Source organism: Bos mutus, chromosome 7 (assembly GCF_027580195.1).
Source record: "Bos mutus isolate GX-2022 chromosome 7, NWIPB_WYAK_1.1, whole genome shotgun sequence".
Lineage (NCBI taxonomy): Eukaryota > Metazoa > Chordata > Mammalia > Artiodactyla > Bovidae > Bos > Bos mutus.
The window spans coordinates 100,803,340-100,823,447 of record NC_091623.1 but is presented as its reverse complement, the minus strand read 5'-3'; the positions used below and the strand labels follow the sequence as shown (position 1 = coordinate 100,823,447).

Below are 20,108 nucleotides of genomic sequence, written 5' to 3'. Positions count from 1 at the left end.
ATGATCCCATGACAAACTTCTTCCAACTTGCAGTTCAAAGACAAGTAGGCACCCGTCACCAGCAACGGAGCCACAACCTGAGGAGCTGAGGGCCTGACACTGGCTTTGCCCCCTGGATGGAAGGAAATCACATGCCCATCCGAGCTCTGATGATCCCCCAGCTCTGTCTGCCTCCGGTATCCACTTCTCCCTCTATCTAGTACCTGGCAGTTCTGCCCCAAACAAAATTTACAAAAGCAAGACAGCCCCCACGGCAGAAAAAGGATAAGTCACAGCATGGTAGAGATGGGGAAACTCAAGCCCAGAGAGGAGGCCAGACTTGTCCAGGGTTACCCAGTGGAAAGGGATGGGCAGGACCTGAATCCAGGCCTTCCTCCAGACCCTAAGAACTACGCTCTCACCATGGCACTCTTACCTCTCTCATCTCCAGGACAGCTACAGAATTCTCTAAATAAGATTTTTCTCTTCCCTAACTCAAAGAAGAGTTGCTGGAAATTATACTTTTCTGGGGGAGTTGCAACTATTGCAAAATCACACAGTGGATTTTGGAGTTGCTGTTGCAACTCCACAAAAACTGAGGATCATTGCCCCAAGGAGAATTCAAGATAATCTTGGGAACTCAGTCTAGACAAGGCACAGACGTGAATGGCTGAGGGGCCCTTTCCAAAGCCATGCCTTCTTGACCAGACAGAACTTGGGGGCCACAAATGCCATATTCTTCTCAAATTGAGAGGGTAAGACATTAACCTTATTGGGTAAGACATTTCAATATCCCTGGGTCTCAGGTTCTTCATCTGTGAAATGAAAATGGAAATCGTCATGAGGTTGTAAAATACTATGAGAACTTCCCAGTAATATGCTAAAAGGGATAACAGTAGAAGTGAGATGAGTAATAGTAATAATAATTATGGCAATAATTATCACTATCATCATTAAATTTATTAACGGCTTCTTCTGTAAAGCTACTAGCCTTCTCCCTGTCCATCAAGTAGTCAGTGGCTGTGTGGGGCTGGCCCCACCGTGATGGAGATTACTGCCTCACTGGGCAAAAGAACCTTGGTCAGGTGTGCAGGTGAGAAGCTGTGCTCCAGCCGTGTGCCTCCACTCCACACCTAGGGCTGCACAGACCACAGGGCAATAGCACTCATTCCATCCTGCCTGTGAGGCTGGGGGAAAATCTAGTCAACCCCCACTCCCAAGACCTCCCCACTCCTTCAGAGCAGCCTCCTGCTAGTTCCTATGGGTGGAAATCTTGGTGCTCCTACTTGTGATTCTTCTAGACACTTAGCTCATCCTGCATGTTCTTCCCCTTCACAGGAGTCATCCAGCCAGCTCAAAGCCTCCACTGATGGGGAAGGAGTCCATGTCCCCCTGCAGTCACTCACTGCTCATTCACCAGCCACAGGACATGCTGGGCCTTATGACACGATGGCCTCTCTCTAGGATGCCCTCCCCCACTGGTCAGCTAGCTCTCTCCTCAGTCCTCTTTCTGCTACATGAGCTGCCTGGACACTCCCTCCATAATGGCCACCCTCCACAGCCATCTGTGGATCTGTTTTTCCCAGGATGGGAAGCAGGGCTTGTTCAAACCTGCAATTGTAGCTTCCTACACAGAGGAAGTGACTGCCACACAGATAGGGAAAGGAAGAGGTATCAACTGATAATCAACGGTTCTGTCACTCATGGGGTCTACCAGTTTTTGCCATCCATCTGTCATCAAACCAACCAGTCACTGATTGCCACTGTTACGGAGAAGAACCACCTCCACACACCGCACGAAGTTCTTCAGATACTATATCATTGCAACCACTCATTGATATACTTACCATCATCCCATTTCACAGTTGAGGAAACTGAGGTCCGGGCAGATTAAGTAACATGCCCTAAGCCACGCAGCTGCTAAATGACAGATTCTGGACTCAGGCCCCGATTTAGAGCTCCAATCTTAACCACTGTTCTACTCTGCCTTCCACTGACCCTCACAATCCAGACCCCAGGCTGAGTCCATTACTGGAACCAACTGACACCTCTCGTCCTCTGGTTGTCCCACAACTGGATCCTTGAAAATGTACTGTGAGGTCACCTGAGCAAATAAGAGATATAGCTTTGATCCCCAGGCAGGAAGATCCCCTGGAATAGGGCATGGCAACCCACTCCAGTATTCTTGCCTGGATTATCCCTTGGACAGAGGAGCCTGGCAGGCTACAGTCCATGGGGTTGCAAAGAGTTGGACATGACCGACGTGACTTAGCATGCATGAACTTGAGCAAAAGAGGACTTCTCATTCTGGGGTAGATTCTACATTTCCCTCCTTCCTCTCATGCTTTTGATCTCATTCTCTAGCCCGGGGGTGCCCAACCTCCAAGATCTAATGCCTGATGATCTGAGGTGGAACCAATGTAATAATAATAGAAATAAAGTACACAATAACCGTAATGTGCTTGAATCATCCTGAGACCACTATCCCCCTTCCCACTGGTCCATGGAAAAACTGTCTTTCATGAAACCAGTCCCTGGTGCCAAAAAGTTTGGGGACCACTGCTCTCGCCCACTCTGCTCTCCCCACACTTCAATCCACTAAACTGGGCCCATTTTGTCCCTAGGGAAGCAAGCTTCTAGGAAGGTGGCGCTAGTGCTAAAGAACCCACCTGCCAATGCAGGAGATGTAAGTGAGGCAGGTTCCAGCCCTGGGTTGGGAAGATCCCCTGGAGGAGGGCATGGCAACCCACTCCGGTACTCTTGCCTGGAGAATCTCATGCACAGAGGAGCCTGGCGGGCCACAGTCCATAGGGCCGCAAAGAGTCAGACACAACTAAAGCAACTTAGCACACGTGCGCAAGATACCATCATTGTCCTCTAGGCTCACCTGCTGCACTGACTGGTCTGAGACCACCTCCAGAGGTGGAAGACAGCTACATTCCTGCAGGGGGCTGGTCTACAAAGTGCGCGCCAGGCAGCCACTCCCTTGGCCACGAGGACAAAAGGCAAGTGCTGGAGGCCTGGGTGTTGCTGGAGAGGTGCCCGTGGTGACACCCACAAGAGAGGGTGGTGCTGTTGCCCAACCCAAGGAAGAAAGTGGCATGAGGTCACCGGAGCACTGGGGCATGACTCCTTGGGGGCAGGGTGCTATTGGGACCCCATGTGCCTGTGTGTGGCTTGGGCAGCAGAGGAGCTAGTCCCCCGGCCCACACTCACCCTCTGAGCCTCAGGCCCCTCATCTGAAGTTTGGGGCTTTATGTCCTGGGGCTGTTGGGAGAGTTAGGTGAACTCAGCACACAGCCAGTACAGATTAAAGGCTCAACACAACTCATTCATTCAAGAAATATTCAATGAACGACAACCATGCATCAGGCCCTAGGCTAGCTTCTGGGGGTGCAGTGGGAACCAGATAGGCAATATCCAGTTCTGATGGGGCAACAGGCACTCAATGGGGCGAAAAGTAGTAAACAAGAAAGTACCTGGGATGATTAAATACCTTAAAGAAAAGAGAGCATGGAACTGCAACAGAAAGTGCACAGAACAGGAAGATCAGGGAAGGCTTCTCTGAGGAGGTGATGTCTCAGCAGATCTGGAGGAGGTGAGGGGGCCTGGGAAGAGCATTCCTGACAGAGGCAACAGCATGTGCAAAGGCCTCACCACACTAGCTGGAAGATTACTCCTATTATCACTGGAGCCAAACTCTGTCTTCTCCATAGAAGCAGCACATAGAGCTGGGAGGACAACTAACTGGGCATCAGGAGAAGTGGCTTCCAGCTCTACACCATCAGAGGGCCAGGTAGGACAACCTGCACCAGCCTGTAGATGGGTCTCTAAGGGTCTGTAAGCAGCCTAGTTTCCCTCGAGCTCCCTCCTTTCTCCTTCTTCCAACCCATGCACGCCCTTTGCAGTCATCACGATCCCCACCTCCTGAGTTGCCCCAGAAATGTGTGTGTGTGTGTGGCTGAGGCTCTAGTGGGACAGACAGAGGGACAAAGACAAACATCTGATTCACTGCAGGATCATATCCGATCACCCTCTGCGGCTCCACTTGCCCCTCTGTAAAATGGGAAAGCTGTTCAGGTGGTGCTAGTAGGAAAAGAACCTGTTTGCCAGCGCAGGAGACACAAGAGACGTGGGTTAGATCCCTCAGTCAGGAATATCCCTGGAGAAGAATGGCAACCCACTCCAGTGTTCTTGCCTGGAGAATCCCCAAGGACAGAGGAGCCTAGTGGGCTACAGTTCATAGGGTCCAAGAGAGTTGGACACAACTGAAGTGAATTAGCATGCACATACTCTCTCCTCTTGCTATCAGTTCAGTTCAGTCGCTCAGTCATGTCTGACTCTTTGCGACCCCATGAATTACAGCACACCAGGCCTCCCTGTCCATCATCAACTTCCAGAGTTCACTCAAATGCATGTCCATTGAGTCGGTGATGCCATCCAGCCATCTCATCCTCTGTCGCCCCCTTCTCCTCCTGCCCCCAATCCCTCCCAGCATTAGAGTCTTTTCCAATGAGTCAACTCTTCGCATGAGGTGGCCAAAGTACTGGAGTTTCAGCTTTAGCATCAGTCCTTCCAAAGAACACCCAGGACTGATCTCCTTTAGGATGGACTGGTTGGATCTCCTTGCAGTCCAAGGGACTCTCAAGAGTCTTCTCCAACACCACAGTTCAAAAGCATCAATTCTTCAACGCTCAGCTTTCTTCACAGTTCAACTGTCACATCCATCCATGACCACAGGAAAAACCATAGCCTTGACTAGACCTTTGTTGGCAAAGTAATGTCTCTGCTTTTGAATATGCTATCTAGGTTGGTCATAACTTTCCTTTCAAGGAGCAAGTGTCTTTTAATTTCATGGCTGCAATCACCTCTTGCTATAACACGAGATTAATGTGAAGGTCAAGCAGAAATGCCAGATAAGGAAGCCACCCTGCTTTACACAGGCATCATAAAGGGGCCTTGTATCTGCTTCTGGGTCATCTGTATCCTGTGCTCTGGACTAAAGCTAGAAGGACAGAGAAGGGAGGAGACAACAGAGTTCATTCCAGACACTCTATGAATAGTATCTGATTGTTTAGGACCAAAGAAGTGTGTCTATGACAGGGAGCTTTCGAAAAACACAGACACTTAAGGGGCTGCTCTCAAAGATCCTCATTCAATAAGTCTGGGATGGCCTCAGACGTATAATTATTATTTTTTTTTAAACTACACTGATGATTCTGATATGCAGTCATGGCTGAGAACTACTGATTAGTTCTACCAACTCTGGCAGGTAGGAGCTATTATTATTCCCATTTGAAGGTGAAGGTGAAGGTGAAGTCGTGTCCGACTGTTTGCGACCACGTGGACTGTAGCCTACCAGGCTTCTCCGTCCATGGGATTCTCCAGGCAAGAATACTGGAGTGGGTTACCATTTCCTTCTCCAGGGGATCTTCCCGACCCAGGGATCAAACTCGGGTCTCCCGCATTGGAGGCAGACACTTTAACCTCTGAGCCACCAGGGAAGCCCAGGAGCTAATATTATTCCCATTTGGGAGCTGGCAAATGAGAGCACAGAGTGGCTAACTCCTTGGGTCACACAGCTAATAGCCATAGAGCTAAGATTTAAAACAGACGGTCAGCTTTCTTTCATCAAGAGGCTACACAGTTTCTTGAAGCCAATGAGCATGTGACATAGGCCCTTTCTATTACTCCATGCAGCCTTGGAAATCCAAAAGACAACCTCTCACGTGACAAGATTGCATCAACTTTCAAAGAAACTTTTACAGCTAGACTAACTCCTTCTTTATCAGCCATTATCAAGAAATAATGTGTGCTCACAATAAGCTTCATTTATAGACAACTTTGAAATTTTTCCTCCTCTTGATAGACCTCCTGTTTTAGACAGTGACACCAAAATACATTTTACTTTCTTGCTTCCTTGAACAGAGACCACTGATCAGAATATACCTTTCCTCCGGGATGATACACTGTCTCTACAGTGCATTAGCTTTGTACTTTTGCAAAGTAATGTTTTCAGAATAAGGGGGCTGCTTGCTCAGGCGCCAGTGGATTTCAGTGCTGAATCCACGTGTTTCTGCCATGCACCCCACACCCCATGCTTGCATGGACACACTAACAGAACTGACTTGCTGCTTCTAATGTCCTGAGGCTTGGACAGGACTCCCAAGCTTGTAAGAACTGTGTGTAAACAAGGAGTGAATTGGCCCTAGGTGGGACAGGTGAGGGGTGATCTTCTATGGAAGAGACTGAGTCTCCAGGCGATTCTGAACAAGGAATGATGGATGTGGCTTGGAGCTAATCCTCTTGGGCTGGAGAGTACAGTCCTGGGTTCCTGAATGATCCCTTTACCTCTCTGAATTCGCTCTCTACTTTTTTCCTCCAGAGTGGAGGCCAGACCCAATGGAATAAGCAGCTGGGCAATGGACATGAGGCCCGGTGTAAGGTGTTGGTTTTGGTCTCCCTGGAAGACATGGCAACATTTGACCAAATCCCTCCCTGTAGATTCTGGAAGCTCTGAGCCCCTCCCCAGTCTGGCCAGAGCAATAGACTGGATTCCTAACCCGTGTTTTAACATTCCACAAAGACCTGGCCACTAGACGTGTGTTCTGATAGGGGGTTCTGGAGGCTCCAAAAGATGTTTGTCCTCTGATTCCTTTGTGTGCAAGGCTTATCTTGGAGACAAGGGCAGTGGGTTCCTTGTGGGGACTAGCACAATCCTCCTAAACTCCCCCCTCACCCACACATCCTAGCTCCACACACAGAGAAGAGGCTTCTGTGGCCAGGCAAATGGCTGGTGACTTTCCTGAAAGATCAAACGGCATTTGTTCATTCATTTAATAATTCAACAGATATTTATTGGGGGCCTACAGTATACCAGCCGCTGTCAAGGCATTGGGAGATCTGATATTGAACCAGCTTGACAAGATCCCTTTCCTTAGGGAGCTCTGGTCCTGACTGGTCAGAAAAGAGAGAACATAAAGAATAAACACATAAAAGTTATCACAGGCTGGGACCAGAGTTCTGCATTTAACAAGGCTCCAGGGAAGGTCCAAAATAAATAGAGGTCTCTTCCCCATACAAATCTTCCCCCGAAGCAAATTCTCCTCTGTGCCCCACCGCACCCCCATCTCTGCTATAGGGACACCACTCTGAGCCCCCTGCACTCTGTCTCTTCTCTTCCACATCCACTCACTTCCAGTGAGCACCCCCAAGCTGAGGCCAAGTTTAGACGCCTCCATCCCGCTGTCCATCACCCCATTCCAGTCCTTGTTATATGCTCAGGCAGATTGGTCACACTGCAGTGGCTAAGACCATGTGCTCTGAAGCCAGGCAGACCTAGGCTCAAATCCCAGCCTTTCCATTGTCTGTCTGGGTGACAGAGGGCAAGTCACTGAACATCTGGTAGCTTTAGTTTTCTGGTTTGTCATAGCACCGACCTCTCCAAGTAGCTGAGAATCCTTTACCTGACAATGTACCTGAAGGTCCTATCTTAGTACTGGCACATATTAAGCGGTCATGAAATGTTAGCTACTTTCTATGCTTACTGTTATTAACAACAATACTAACAAAAACCTTTGCTGATGCCTCACCAGGACATTCAAAACCCTCATAGCCAGTTTCCCCATGTGCTTTGTTTTGGAGTGGCTAAAGGACAGATATAAACTAATCAGGGTGACAGAATACAAAATGAAGATAGGAGATGTAAATTCTGTTATAGACTATAGGATCACAGAGCAAAGGGGGAGCAATTCTCAGAGGGGGATTTAGGGGAGGCAGCCCTTGAGGCCTTGAAGGATGCTGCTGGAGTTGGGGAGGGGCAACAGATACCTCATGGTAGGGGTCCTAGGGGTTGCCATGTATAGGGAAGGAACTGCAAAACAATATTAGCACCATAAACTGGAAGTCAGCCTCAGTTTACCCAACTGCAAAGTTGGGTAAACCCCACTTCATAGGGTTCCTCTGAAATTAAATGCTCTTCTTGAAAGGGTTAGCAGTTTTTAACTGTTCTCATCATCATCACTGTTGAAGGATATGGTTGAAGAGGAGGGCAGTCTAGGAACACCAGGATTCATGTTAAAAATAATATATTGTTCTGCTCTTGTGGCAATGGGTACAGTGCTGCATGGTCAACAGTACTGGAATAATAGATGGACAGATAGATGGATAAATGGGTAAGCATTTGAGGTCTTGGATGCTGTACTAAGGAGCTTGCTTCTGCAGGTCACTGAAGATGATCCTGCAGATGTTTTGAGCAGGGGTTGCTGGGGTCTGGGGTCACTAGCAGCATGGAGGCTGGGTCATCCTCAGTGCCAAAGAACCAGGGCAGGGCCCTCCCCAATGTCCTGGGTACCACACTTCTCTGAGAAGAGCCTGAGACCAGAAATAAGGTTCAAGCAGCCACGTTGCCAAGGCTGTTTGCCATGGCAACATCAGGGAGCCACTCGTGGGCCGGCTGCTGCAACTGCTCAGGGCCTGGTTTCTAACGTCTCCTCACTCTCCCTCTGCTAAATGACTCTGTTCTGCCAGGCAAGCACAAGGAAAAAACACGGCAGCAGAGCTGCCGGGGAGCATCCATCTCAGCCAAGCAGGGCTCGCCCGGCTGAGTTCCCAGACAGTGGGTCCCAGACAGTTGAGTCCCTGCTATGCAGAGCCAGCTCTGGCCAAGCAGACAGCAGCCAGGCTGGGCGATATGAAGGCATTCCCTAGTCTGCTCCCTGTCTGCTTCTTCACCTCAAGGTAAGGGCATTGAGCAAGATGGTCTCTAAGGCACTCCCAACTCCCTGAAAGCTCAAGTTTACCTTGGTGTATTTACATAATTACCACTGTCATCTTCACAGTGGCTTACTATATGTCAGGTGGGTGCTTACTATATGTCAGGCAATGTGGCAGGCACATTTCTCTCCTGCAGTTATCTTAAGAACATACTATAATTATCACCAATTTTGCATGAGGTAACTGAGGTCAGAGAGGTTAAGACACTTGGTGAAGGTCACACAGCTAGTAAATGGTAGAATACAAATTTAAACCCTTTGCAGTTAAACTCCAAAGCCCAGAGCTCTTAATCACGGATATTTCTTCTCCTCTCTTTAAGTAGCATCTAACTGGATTTGCTTTTCGAAAAGTCAGCATGGGAATACTTGGCTAAGGCTGGAGGGGATTCCTCTCCAGTCCCTGCAGAAAGATAGGGTGAAGGAAATCATAATACTAGGAACCTCAGGGCTAAGACAGGATCAAGGACCAAGAGTTCAGTGGGAAGATAAATAGCAAGGTCTGAATTATATTTTTCTGTTTTTTAACAATGGCTCCTATACACTGAGCATTTCTAAACACTTTACAGGCATCATCTCAAACAGCCTTTTGTAAAACCCCTTGAAAAAGTAAAAGCGTTAGTTGCTCAGTCCCGTCCGTCTCTTTGTAACCCCATGGACTAGCCCATCAGGCTTTTGTCCATGGGATTCTCCAAGCAAAGAATATTGGAGTGGGTAGCCATTTCCTTCTTTAGGCGATCTTCCCGTCACAGTGACCAAACCTAGGTCTTCTGCATTGCAGGCAGATTCTTTACCATCTGAGCCACCAGGGAAGCCCAAGTGAAAGTGTTAGTCACTCGGTCGTGCATGCAACCCCATGGACTGCAGCCCATCAGGCTCCTCTGTCCAAGGAATTCTTCAGGCGAGAATACTGGAGTGGGTTGCCATTCCCTTCCCGAGAAAACCCCTTAAGTATGTGCTACTATCAGTCCTATTTCCTAGATAAAAGTGCTAAGGCACACACACACACACACAAAAACTCTTGTGCCAAAGGCCACAGGGCTCACCCCAAGCAGAGTACAATCCTAGGATTCAAAGCCCTCTCAGCCACTGAAACAAATAATTAGAGCAAACCTTTGTTTTCTTCCCTAAAAGACAGAGCAGTAATTACAGGCCTTTGGGGATAATTAATCAAAGACTTTGCCCTTGACTTGTAAAAGTCTCTCTGGCCTCCTACTCTAGACCTGGGGCCCGGGGGGCAGCTCAGGCTCTGCCTTAAAGGAAGGGCAGGGCAGGAGCCCTGGAGCCTTGCTGCCACCAGAGCCTAGCTAGCTATGTGCCTTCAGGCCAGCTTCCTCCTCTCAGCTCTGTCTCCCAACCCTGTCTCCCTCAAGGGATGGTCCTGAGCGCCTAATGAGAAAACCCAAGGTCAACTGCATGTTAAAAAGCAGAAACATTACTCTGCCAACAAAGATCTGTATAGCCAAAGCTATGGTGTTTCCAGTTGTCACATACGGATGTGAGAGTTGGCCCATAAAGAGGGCTGAGTGCTGAAGAATTGATGCTTTTGAACTGCGGTGTTGGAGGAGACTCTTGAGAATCCCTTGGACTACAAGGAGATCAAACCAGTCAACCCTAAAGGAAATCAATCCTTAATATTCATTGGAAGGACTGATGCTGGAGCTCCAATACTTGGGCCACCTGATGTGAAGAGCCGACTCATTGGAAAAGACCCTGATGCTGGGAAAGATTGAACACAGGAGAAGAAGGGGATGACAGAGGATGAGACGATTGGATGGCATTACTGACTCAATGGACATGATTTGAGCAAGCTCTGGGAGTTGGTGACAGACAGGGAAGCCTGGTGTGCTATAGTCCATGGGGGTTGCAAAGAGTCAGACACGACTGAGCGACTGAAAAACAAAGGTCAACTGCAAGAGGAATGGGTGAACCCACCGGGGTTTAGGCACAGTGAGAGCTGGAAGAACGTGCAGCCTGTGCAAGGAGGTGGTGATCTGCACCCCAGGACTCTACAGCCACCACAAAGCCTGGCCACCTCGGGCAGCAGAGTCTCTACTCGGGCCATCACCCTGTCCCTCCCCCAGAGCCAAGACCCACCCTCCCCTCAAGTTCTGATACCGGAAAAGAACTAGTCAGGGAGTAGGAGACCTAGGCCTCGTCCAACAAGGTGGCTTCTCCTTCTCTGCGCAGGGTCCCTTCTTCTGGGAATGGTAGGGGTTGATCTGATGTGCTCCAAGGTCCCTCCTGGAGAAGGCAATGGCACCCCACTCCGGCACTCTTGCCTGGAAAATCCCATAGACAAAGGAGCCTGGTAGGCTGCAGTCCATGGGGTCGTGAAGAGTCGACACGACTGAGCTACTTGACTTTCACTTTTCACTTTCATGCATTGGAGAAGGAAATGGCAACCCACTCCAGTGTTCTTGCCTGGAGAATCCCAGGGATGGGGGAGCCTGGTGGGCTGCCGTCTATGGGGTCCCACAGAGTCAGACACGGCTGAAGCGACTTAGCAGCAAGGGCCCTCCCAAGCCAAGGAGAGTGAGCTGCTCAAGAAAGTGAAGTCGCTTAGTCATATCCAACTCTTTCGCGACCCCATGGACTGTAGTCTAGCAGGCTCCTCGTCCATGGGATTTTCCAGGCAATAGTACTAGAGTGGATTGCCATTTCCTTCTCCAGGGGATCTTCACAACCCAGGGATCGAACCCAGGTCTCCCGCATTGTAGACAGACGCTTTACCATCTGCGCCACCAGGAGCTGCTCAAGAACCCATGTTCAAATCCCAGGTTAGACACTCACTAGCTCCCAGACCCTACATGACTGCTTTAACCTCTCCGTGCTTCAAGTTCATCACTTACAAAATGGGGAAAACAGAAGCAATCTCACACTGCAAGAAACCATTGCAACAGTATTCAAAAGTCTCTTCACAGATACACACTGAACAGCCACAGATGGCATGTGGTCTGTGAGTGGACGGACAAGAGTGGCCGCTTGTCAAAAGTGGCCAAAGCCGGGTGACGGTGGCATGGACATTCTCGATTCCCTTCCTGCCACTGGCTTTGGCTCTGTACGTTCGCTATTTTTCCATGATAAAATGTTTAAAATACGAAGTTCTTTGCAGAGAACCTGACACCTAGTCATATAAAACATTGTTCTGCTCAAAAATTTGCCTACCTAATGGGTAAACACAAAACCAGACTAGGATAAAAATATTTTTTCTTGCCCTTCCTGAGCTGTCATTCTAGTTATAGGGATAAAAGCACACAGGCACAGCTTTCTCAGGCGGTCCAGTGGTTCAGACTCCGCACTTCCACTGCAGGGGACATGAGTTTGATCCCTGGTCAGGGAACTGAGATCCTGCATGCTGCACGGAAAATAAGACAAAGCGCTAGCAGAGAGTAAGTGGCACCCTCCATGTCAGCAGAACAGTGTGCTTCACAGACTTTCCAGAGTGGTCACGTGTGAGCAGGGGCTTGAAACACAGGTAGGCTATGAATATATTAAAATGCTGGGGATGAATGTCTGGAGAGGAACTTTCAGGTCATTCCAAAAGATTTTTTAATCTGCCTCGTCTGATGAACACGTGCTCTGAAGAGGCTCATAGTCTAGCTCATTTACTCACCCAGTGAGGATTCTGAATGGCTACTGTGTTCCAGGCATTTGTCTATTCATTGTGGGAAAAAAAATGTTTAACAAAGTGAACAAAAATCCTTGCCCTCATGGAGCTTAACAATCTGGAGAGATTTCCTAAATACTTAACGAGACATATGTTACAAGAGATGCATCTATTGTTGGGTACTTCTATGCCATGCATTCTGTGAGGTGCTTTAAATCCATACGTCCTTTGATTTTCATTGACTCCATAGTGAAACAGCTTTATCAGGGAAGTACTATTTATCGTTATCTCTACACCTGAGGAAATGGAAATTCGGAGAAGTCACATGACATACCAAAGGTCTCACCGCTGGTAAATCACAGAACCAGGACTCAAACCCAGGCAGGCTGACTTCAGAATGCTCTCTGCTACATATGGGATGGAGCAGTGGTACCTGGATGTGAGATGTCACCAAAATGATAGCGTGGGAGCTGAGTCTTATGCAGGATGAATAACGCAAATAGTAGAAATTCCAACAGGAGACAGAACATAGCTGAATGAGCCAATACCTCCTGGAAGATTCATGACATAGCCTGGGGCAGGCCAGGATCCCAAAGAGAAAGCAGACAGCTTGTGATAAAGTCAGGGGCCTAACTCTTCAACCTCGAATACCTGAAGGCCTTAGCACATGAAGTTAAACTTTAGGTTTGCATTTAAGAGTACTTGGTGGCTCAGACAGTGAAGAATTCACCTGCAATGCAGGAGACCCAGGTTCAGTCCCTGAGTTGGGAAGATCCCTTGGAGGAGGGCATGGCAACCCACTCCAGTATTCTTGCCTGAAGAATCCCCACGGACAGAAGAGCCTGGTGGGCGACACTCCATGGGGTCTCAAAGAGTCGCAGACACTGAGCAACTAAGCACAGCAAGGAGCCATGCATGATGTGTGAGCAACGGGGTGGCATCAGACACGTGCTCTAGGGGGACTGATCTGCCATCGGGGCTGAGGACAATCAGGAGAGGACAAAGTCTGGTGTGATAGTAAATACACGAACCCAGCTGTGAATGGACAAGGACCCAGACCGGAAGTCAGGGAGAGTAACAGGAAGGTCAATCCAGTTCAATTGATTCCTCATCAGCTGAGTGTCCACAGGATGTAATTGAGGCATTCAACTATGTTGGAGAGGGAGAGACAGTAAACAACCCTGCTCATTCTCTTCTAAATGACTTTATTTGGGTTCCCTCCATCCTTATCACAAGAACTGTGCTTCCCTTTCTTACAGAGAAAAGTTTGCATGGGCAGGAGTTAATTCTATCCTTCTATCCTTGATCTTGCCCTTCTAAAGTGTTTCAGAGACAGAAGGATTCAAAGTTTTGTGCACAACAGATGCTCATTTTATGTACTTTCTATTATTTAATTTCCAATCCTGAGAGTTAGGGCCTAGTATCCCCATTTCATAGATTGAAGAACAGAGGCCTAGAGAAGTAGTTCTGCCTTCTCTCTTGACAATTTGCCTTCATTTGCTCAAGGTGCTAGAAGACAATGAATAGAAAGAGAGTAGTCCCTGTCTTCATGGAACTTGGAATCAAGAGGTCTGGGGACCTTGCCCACTGATCCTGGCATTTCCACTTATTCCAAGGAAATGCAGGTAGATCATCTTCAGCAAGTCAATGAGTTTTCTGAAACTGTAAATGCCTCAGCTGTAAAATGGGAATAATGACATCTATACTTTGTAGAATCTTTATGAGAATGAAATGTAATAATGCAAACAGAAGGCTCAGCAGAGCACACAGCACATAGAGGATGCTCAATAAATGGCATTGATGATGATGATAATGCAGGAGGAGATAGCTATTAATACTGCAATGCTTATGTTAGGGACTCGCTTCCCAGCATAAGCCCCCATTTGCAAGGCTTCTTCTGACTCAAACCAGTATTCCTTCTTTTGTTCCAGAGAGAGAAGGAAAAGGGTGACTCATATCCTGGCAATGATGAAGCTTCTGGCTAGCCTGCAGCAGCTGGGGAGAGGAAAGCCCTAGGGTGAAGGGGAAACATAAACCCCCAGGGCCCAGTTGCTGGGCCATTGCCTTTCCTGGGTTCCACAAGCATCCTAATCATTAGCACCAGCCAGGAAGCCCCAATGAAAGTGAACCCTGGGTCTCTGGTAAACAGAGCCAGCAAATGTGTCCCCTTCTGCGCTCAGGTGAAAGAGTTAAGTCTCCTGGGTCTCACACAGATGAAGAGTGGGTAAAGGTACCCAGCAAAGGTTGCACTTCAACCTGCCCCATAGATGGCCAGAACTTTGACTTGGAAAAGAAGTTAGCCCTGGTTTCAGGGGCTGTGGAGGCAGCAGCATCCCAGACCAAGCAAGTCAACACTAGTCAAGCCATTTTTTCCAGTTCTCCATGTGGCAGGTGCTCCTTCGGGTGTTCAGATCCAGTTTTAGAACAACAAGGAAACAGCATACCAACTGAAAAATGGGCCAAATTCACTAACACGACATTTCACAGAACAGACCATAAATGGCCCATAATCATTTGGGGAAAAGGTTCAGCAGCACAAGTCATCAAAGAAATGCACATTAAACCAATAAGGTGACAAAATTTATTGATGAATAGACTGGTAAAAATGAAAAACAATTAAAATGCCAAGAGTTTTCTGGGTAATGGGGAACTGGGTATTCCCACACAATGCTAGTGTGCAAATTAGCACAATCTTTCTAGAAGGCAATCCAGAAATGTGTTTACCAAACGCCTGCATAGTTCCTTTGACAGAGTAATTCATTTCTAGGAATTTAAATGAAGAAAAGAAGACATACGCAGAGATATTCATTTCAGCATGGCTTACAAGAGCAAAAAAAAAAAAAAAAATATATATATATATATATAACTACTTACATGACTAACGATAAAGGATTGATTAAATACCTTTTGGTTCAACCCTCAATATTACATAACCATTAAGATATTAAGATACTAGGTAGAATACTTGCTGATGTGGAAAGTATATTGTTTGGAGGACAAAAAAAAGCATGTTGGAACAGTGTGATTCCAAGTTACAATTACTATACAAAGAATGATTCCATTTTTGTACAAAAGATATAATCCATAGGAATCAATAGGAAACAAAAAGTCAGAAAACACATATAAAAATTAACGGTGGTTATGTTTGGGTAAGATTACATATTTTCATTTTTTTTCTTTATGCTTGCCAGTGTTTCCTAACAATTCTATTATTAAATATTTTTAAATGATAAGGAGTTGGACTTGATGATTTATAAAGATCCTGCCATCTCTGACAGTTTGCACATCTATGATTGATGTCCCAAGTGTCTTCAAACAACCCATAGTGTGGGCTTACTATGTGGTCTCTGGAGCCTAAGTCACTGCCCACAGCTGCAGCCCTCTGCATTCCTCTCTCCCCATACTGGGCCCAGCTGTCCCCCCAGCCAGCCTGAGAACGTCCCTTGTCTGTCATTTCTGTGCCTAGCCAAGAGCTAAGCAAAGGAGCTCAGCACAGTGACAGGTGACACAGGGGCACAAAGACATGAAAGGCACAACTCTAGTTCCAGAATCTTCCTGGGCCACAGGACTCACACACAAAATGCTTGGTTGTATAACACAGACTAAGACAACCAGAGGCTAGAGAAAGCAGGGCAAGCTGGGCTAGAGAGGCCTGCTAGAGGAGAGGGCCACACAGGGATGGTGGGTGAGGGCACTACAGGCAGGGGCCCGGAACAAGGAGAAGCCAACACAAAGTCCTTTGCGACACATGCCCCAAACCTTTCCAAGAAACTTTCACAACCCTTAATCTGTTGAATTTCTGAACTTTGACCTGAATGGGTATAAGTTAAGTCTCCACAACAGAAATCCTCCCTCTATCTAACCCAGGATTAGCTGCCAAAGACAAGTCTTTGGGATAAAGCTGATAAATTACCTTTCTACTCACTCTCCCCACGCCTTCCAAAGGGGGAGACGGTGAAGGGGAGGGCCAGGGAGGGTCTAGGGGGAGGAGAGGAAGTTACAGGAAGGACCAGACATTTCACATGCAAAGAGTGCTCACCCCCAACCACCGGGCCTTGGGCTTCTCTTGCCGGCACCACCAGCCCCATTTGACAGATGGGAGAAAGGAGGCTCGAGGGTTAAAATGGCTTGCTCTGGGGTCACCCAGCCAGAGAGTGGGGAAGGCGACTCCACTCAGGCCTTCTGACTCCAAGTCCAGTGCTATTTCGAGGTAACACACAGGACCTGGAGTCAGGAGCCCTGGGTGGCTCTGTCACCCACTGGCTGCATGGTCCTGTACCAGCCGTCCAGCCCTCACAGCCTCGATCCCCAACTGTAAAATGAGGAGGCCCGCGAAGACCCGCCCAGGTCCTCTTCCGGCTGGTTCTCGGAGCCTTCTAGGGGCGGCTGCCAAGCTCCCCCTATCAATTACACTTCCCAAGTTGGGACGGCAGAGATCACCCGAAGGGCCTCAGCCCATCACGTGGTTACATAAAAAAAGCAAAACGTCCCAGATTAACTTCCACTGCACTGCTTCTGCTGATACACGATTACCCAAATTTCTAGTTTCCTTTGGTGAAATTTGCCTGCTGGGTAGGCACTTTGGACGGCTAAAACGGCAAATGTGAGCCGAAGAACACAGAAGATGGTGTTGAGACCTAGGGTCGGGTCCAAAGTGGACGAGTTCTTCCTGTGGGTCTCTGGACGAGTCTCTGGCTATTTCAGGCCTCCTACATCCGCGTCTTAGTAGAGGGGTTTGGAGACACCCCCGGACAAGCGAGAGGGCCGAGGGTAGAACTTTTCTAGCAGCAACTCTGCCCACCCTGTATCCAGTCCCCCCCCCGGTCCCATGCTGTCGGCTAGAGGGCTGGGGGCTAGGGGGCTGGGGGCGCGGTGGTGGTGCCGAGGCTGGGATCGGCCTTCGGAGCAGACAGGGGCCCGGGGCGAGTGCCGGCGCCCGGTGACTGCCACTGGAGCTCCACTGCAGTTTCGTCAGAGGTAAGGTACGCGCCCGATGCGCGCGGCGTGTGCACACAAACACACACTACCGCGCGCAGACCATTCATCACACTTTTCCCCGGGCCTAGAGAAGCTCGATCATATGCCACTAGCCCCTGCGGCCCGTGCCCGGAACCCACCCAAGCGATCCCGCCACCGACCACGAGGCCCCGCGGCTCCCTGACGCATGGACGTCCGCAGCGATCAGGGACCGGCCTTCTTCTGCGCGTGGCGGGCTTCCTCTCGGCGACACCCGGCCACGTCGCGCGGTTCCAGCAGCCAGCGGGACTCGCCACCCAGAGTCCCCCAGAGCTGAACGTCTCGGCTGCTGCGTCCCCTCCAAGTCGCATCTCACGGCAAGGAGTCAGCTAGCAAGCCTCTCCCCGCCCACCCGGTCCCATGACAGCTGCTGCCGCCCAAGACAGGCAGATATAACAAGAAGCAAAGTTTCCCTCTCTCCCCTCCCACATCCCGCCCCCCTCCCCCTCCCTTCCAGTGTTATGCAAAACAAGCCGGCACCGGCGCTCAGACTCCAGGTACCAAACCAGCCCTAGCAAGCCGCGCCCGGTAGAGCCCAGCAGCCCCTCTGCCTCCGGCGTGCACCCGCATCCGGGGTCTCATTCGCGGCTCGGCTGCACCCCCAGCCTCCCCGCTACCCGTGGCGGGGTGACCGTAGAAAAAAACCCTAACTATGGGGCCAAACTTTATGCTTGCAACAGGCATGGGGTGGGGAAAACTGGGGAACGGGTAGGGGGCGCGCATTCCCTGTGCGGGCATTTTCCGGGCAGTTTATCCCAGCAGCAACCGCCCCCCCTCCCGCCCCCGTTTCCAAGTAACCAGCTTCCTCGCCCCTCCCGGCCCAACGGAGCACCCTCTCCTGTCACGCGCGTGTCGCCAGTGGGTCTCCCAGGCGCAGCCTGAGCCCTGTTCGCCGCCTCGCCTTCCCTTCCCCCAGCATCGCCGAGCGCGCACCAGGGGCCGCGCGCTGCAGGGGGACCCAGACGCCCCCAGACAGTCCTCCGGCCCCATCCTGCCGGGCTTTCGCCCCCGGGGAGTCCACCGAATAGCGAAACCAGGAAGGTGCTATCCCCGCCCGCATGTCCACGTGCCCTGCAGACCCCTATGCCTTCAGCGGGCAATTGGCAGAAAACTCCGCGCTGCGGGAGCTTTTAGAGAGCCTCGAGGGGGCTAGCTGTAGCAGACCTGGTACCCGAGACCGGAGGATCAGGGGACTCCGGGGACCGGGACAGGCGCCTGCGCCGGGGCCACAAGTCCACGTGAAAGTACGGCAGCAAGTGCCGGGAGCCTGAGGGCGCGCCTTCTGCACCTAGACTCAGCATGAGGGTCCCCCACACCTGACGCGGCTCAACCTCTTCAAGGAAGCACCGAACCCCCCACCTCAGTGGGCAGGGGGGTGGGGGTGGGCCGGAATCCAAGCAACCAAGGCTAGACCCTCCCCAGCGGCCGTAGCGACCGCAACGGTCCGGCATGCGTGGTGGGGGGACCTCCAGCTCCCTGTCCCCAGAAAGAAGTGCATCGCAGGGTGCATGGAAGGGGGACTCTGCAGTCTGGAACCCCCGATCCCCTCAATGCGCCCACCGCTGCCTCCCGGCCTCCGCGGCTGCGGCGGCAGCCTCCGCAGCTCAGCGGCCCTGGCTACCCGGCCGTGGCCCCTGCTGATCTTACCTGCGTGTCCGCGAGATAGTTGAGGAAGAAGGAGGAGAGCTCCTCGTCCAGCAGCGAGCCGCAGTCGTTCCCCGCCATCTTCCAGCCGCGGCTGCAGCGTGCGGCGGAGTCAGCGCCGAGCCGGCCGGGGGAGGGAGCGAGCGAGCAAGCGAGGGAGGCGGGAGGAGGGAGGGCGGCCGGCGGGAGGAGGGAGGGCGGCCGGCGGGAGGAGGGAGGGCGGAGCTCAGGCCCCCGCTGCCGCAGGGCCGCTGGCCGCGGGGGCGGGGCCGCAGGGCGCCCGCGCAAGCCGGGGGTCGCACCCCACCTTCCCTGCGCAATGTGTGGCGCCGGGATCCTCGCCCGCTGCCCCCGGCCCGGGAGGAGAGCGCCCGCAGCCGGGTGACGGTAGTCAGCCAGCAGCCCGATGCCTGCGCAGCAATGCAGGCAGCCCACTGCTCCTGCCGACCGAATCACGTTGCGTTAGCGCTGGGCGGGTCCTTACGAGACAACCTGCTTCGGCACAGCTGGGGAAACTGAGGCCTCAGAAGGCAGAGGACCTCGTTTGATGCCACGATATAGTTTAATACAGGAAAACAAAGCCCAGGTCTGACTGCCCTACAGGCTTGAGTGTCTCGCTGGGCTGCAGCCAGAGAGGGAGGGATACCATAGGTCAAAGGTGGAGAAATCAAGGAAGGCTCCTCGGAGGGGGAAGCTTTTTAAAAAAAATCTTTTCTTTGGAAGATGCGTTGACCCATATTCTTAACTATCTCTCTCTCTGGCTTCCTTCACTGTGTACTTCCCCCCCGAAAACTTCAACTCCTTCTCTGACCACGGCCACAGTGCCTTGAAGTAGCCAGCTTCCTGCTGGCCCACTGGCCTCCCAGTTTCTTGGGTAAGCCATCCGACTGCGGAATACTGTTCCCTGTCTGCGGACATTCACCGAGTAAACCACATCTTCACTGTATCCTTCCCTGCTGCTCCTCGGACTGTCAACTCTCTCTCCTGCCACTTCCATCATTCCCGGCGGCCTTAGCTCTGCAGACCTTTAAAACACTGGTAACGGTTGCCATTTTACCGTAGTTACAGTGAAGATTTGATCTTCAGAC

The 20,108-nt window shown here is 50.6% G+C and overlaps 1 protein-coding gene across 4 annotated transcripts in view; it reads right to left on the bottom strand.

Moving 5' to 3' along the window:
- PPARGC1B (PPARG coactivator 1 beta) overlaps positions 1–19,167 on the bottom strand; it is a 119,069-nt gene extending 99,902 nt beyond the window's left edge. For 3 of the 4 annotated variants that reach the window (XR_011464862.1, XM_070374616.1, XM_070374617.1), the window contains exon 1: positions 19,024–19,167. Coding sequence is in view for 2 of the 4 variants with exons in the window: in XM_070374616.1 (XP_070230717.1) it covers positions 19,024–19,101 (78 nt within the window). In the remaining 2 variants the exon portion in view is untranslated. Of the gene's footprint in view, positions 1–16,399; positions 17,723–19,023 lie in introns of those variants that run through there. The other variant, XM_070374618.1, reaches the window with a different exon arrangement.
- Between the last annotated feature and the right edge of the window lie 941 nt (positions 19,168–20,108).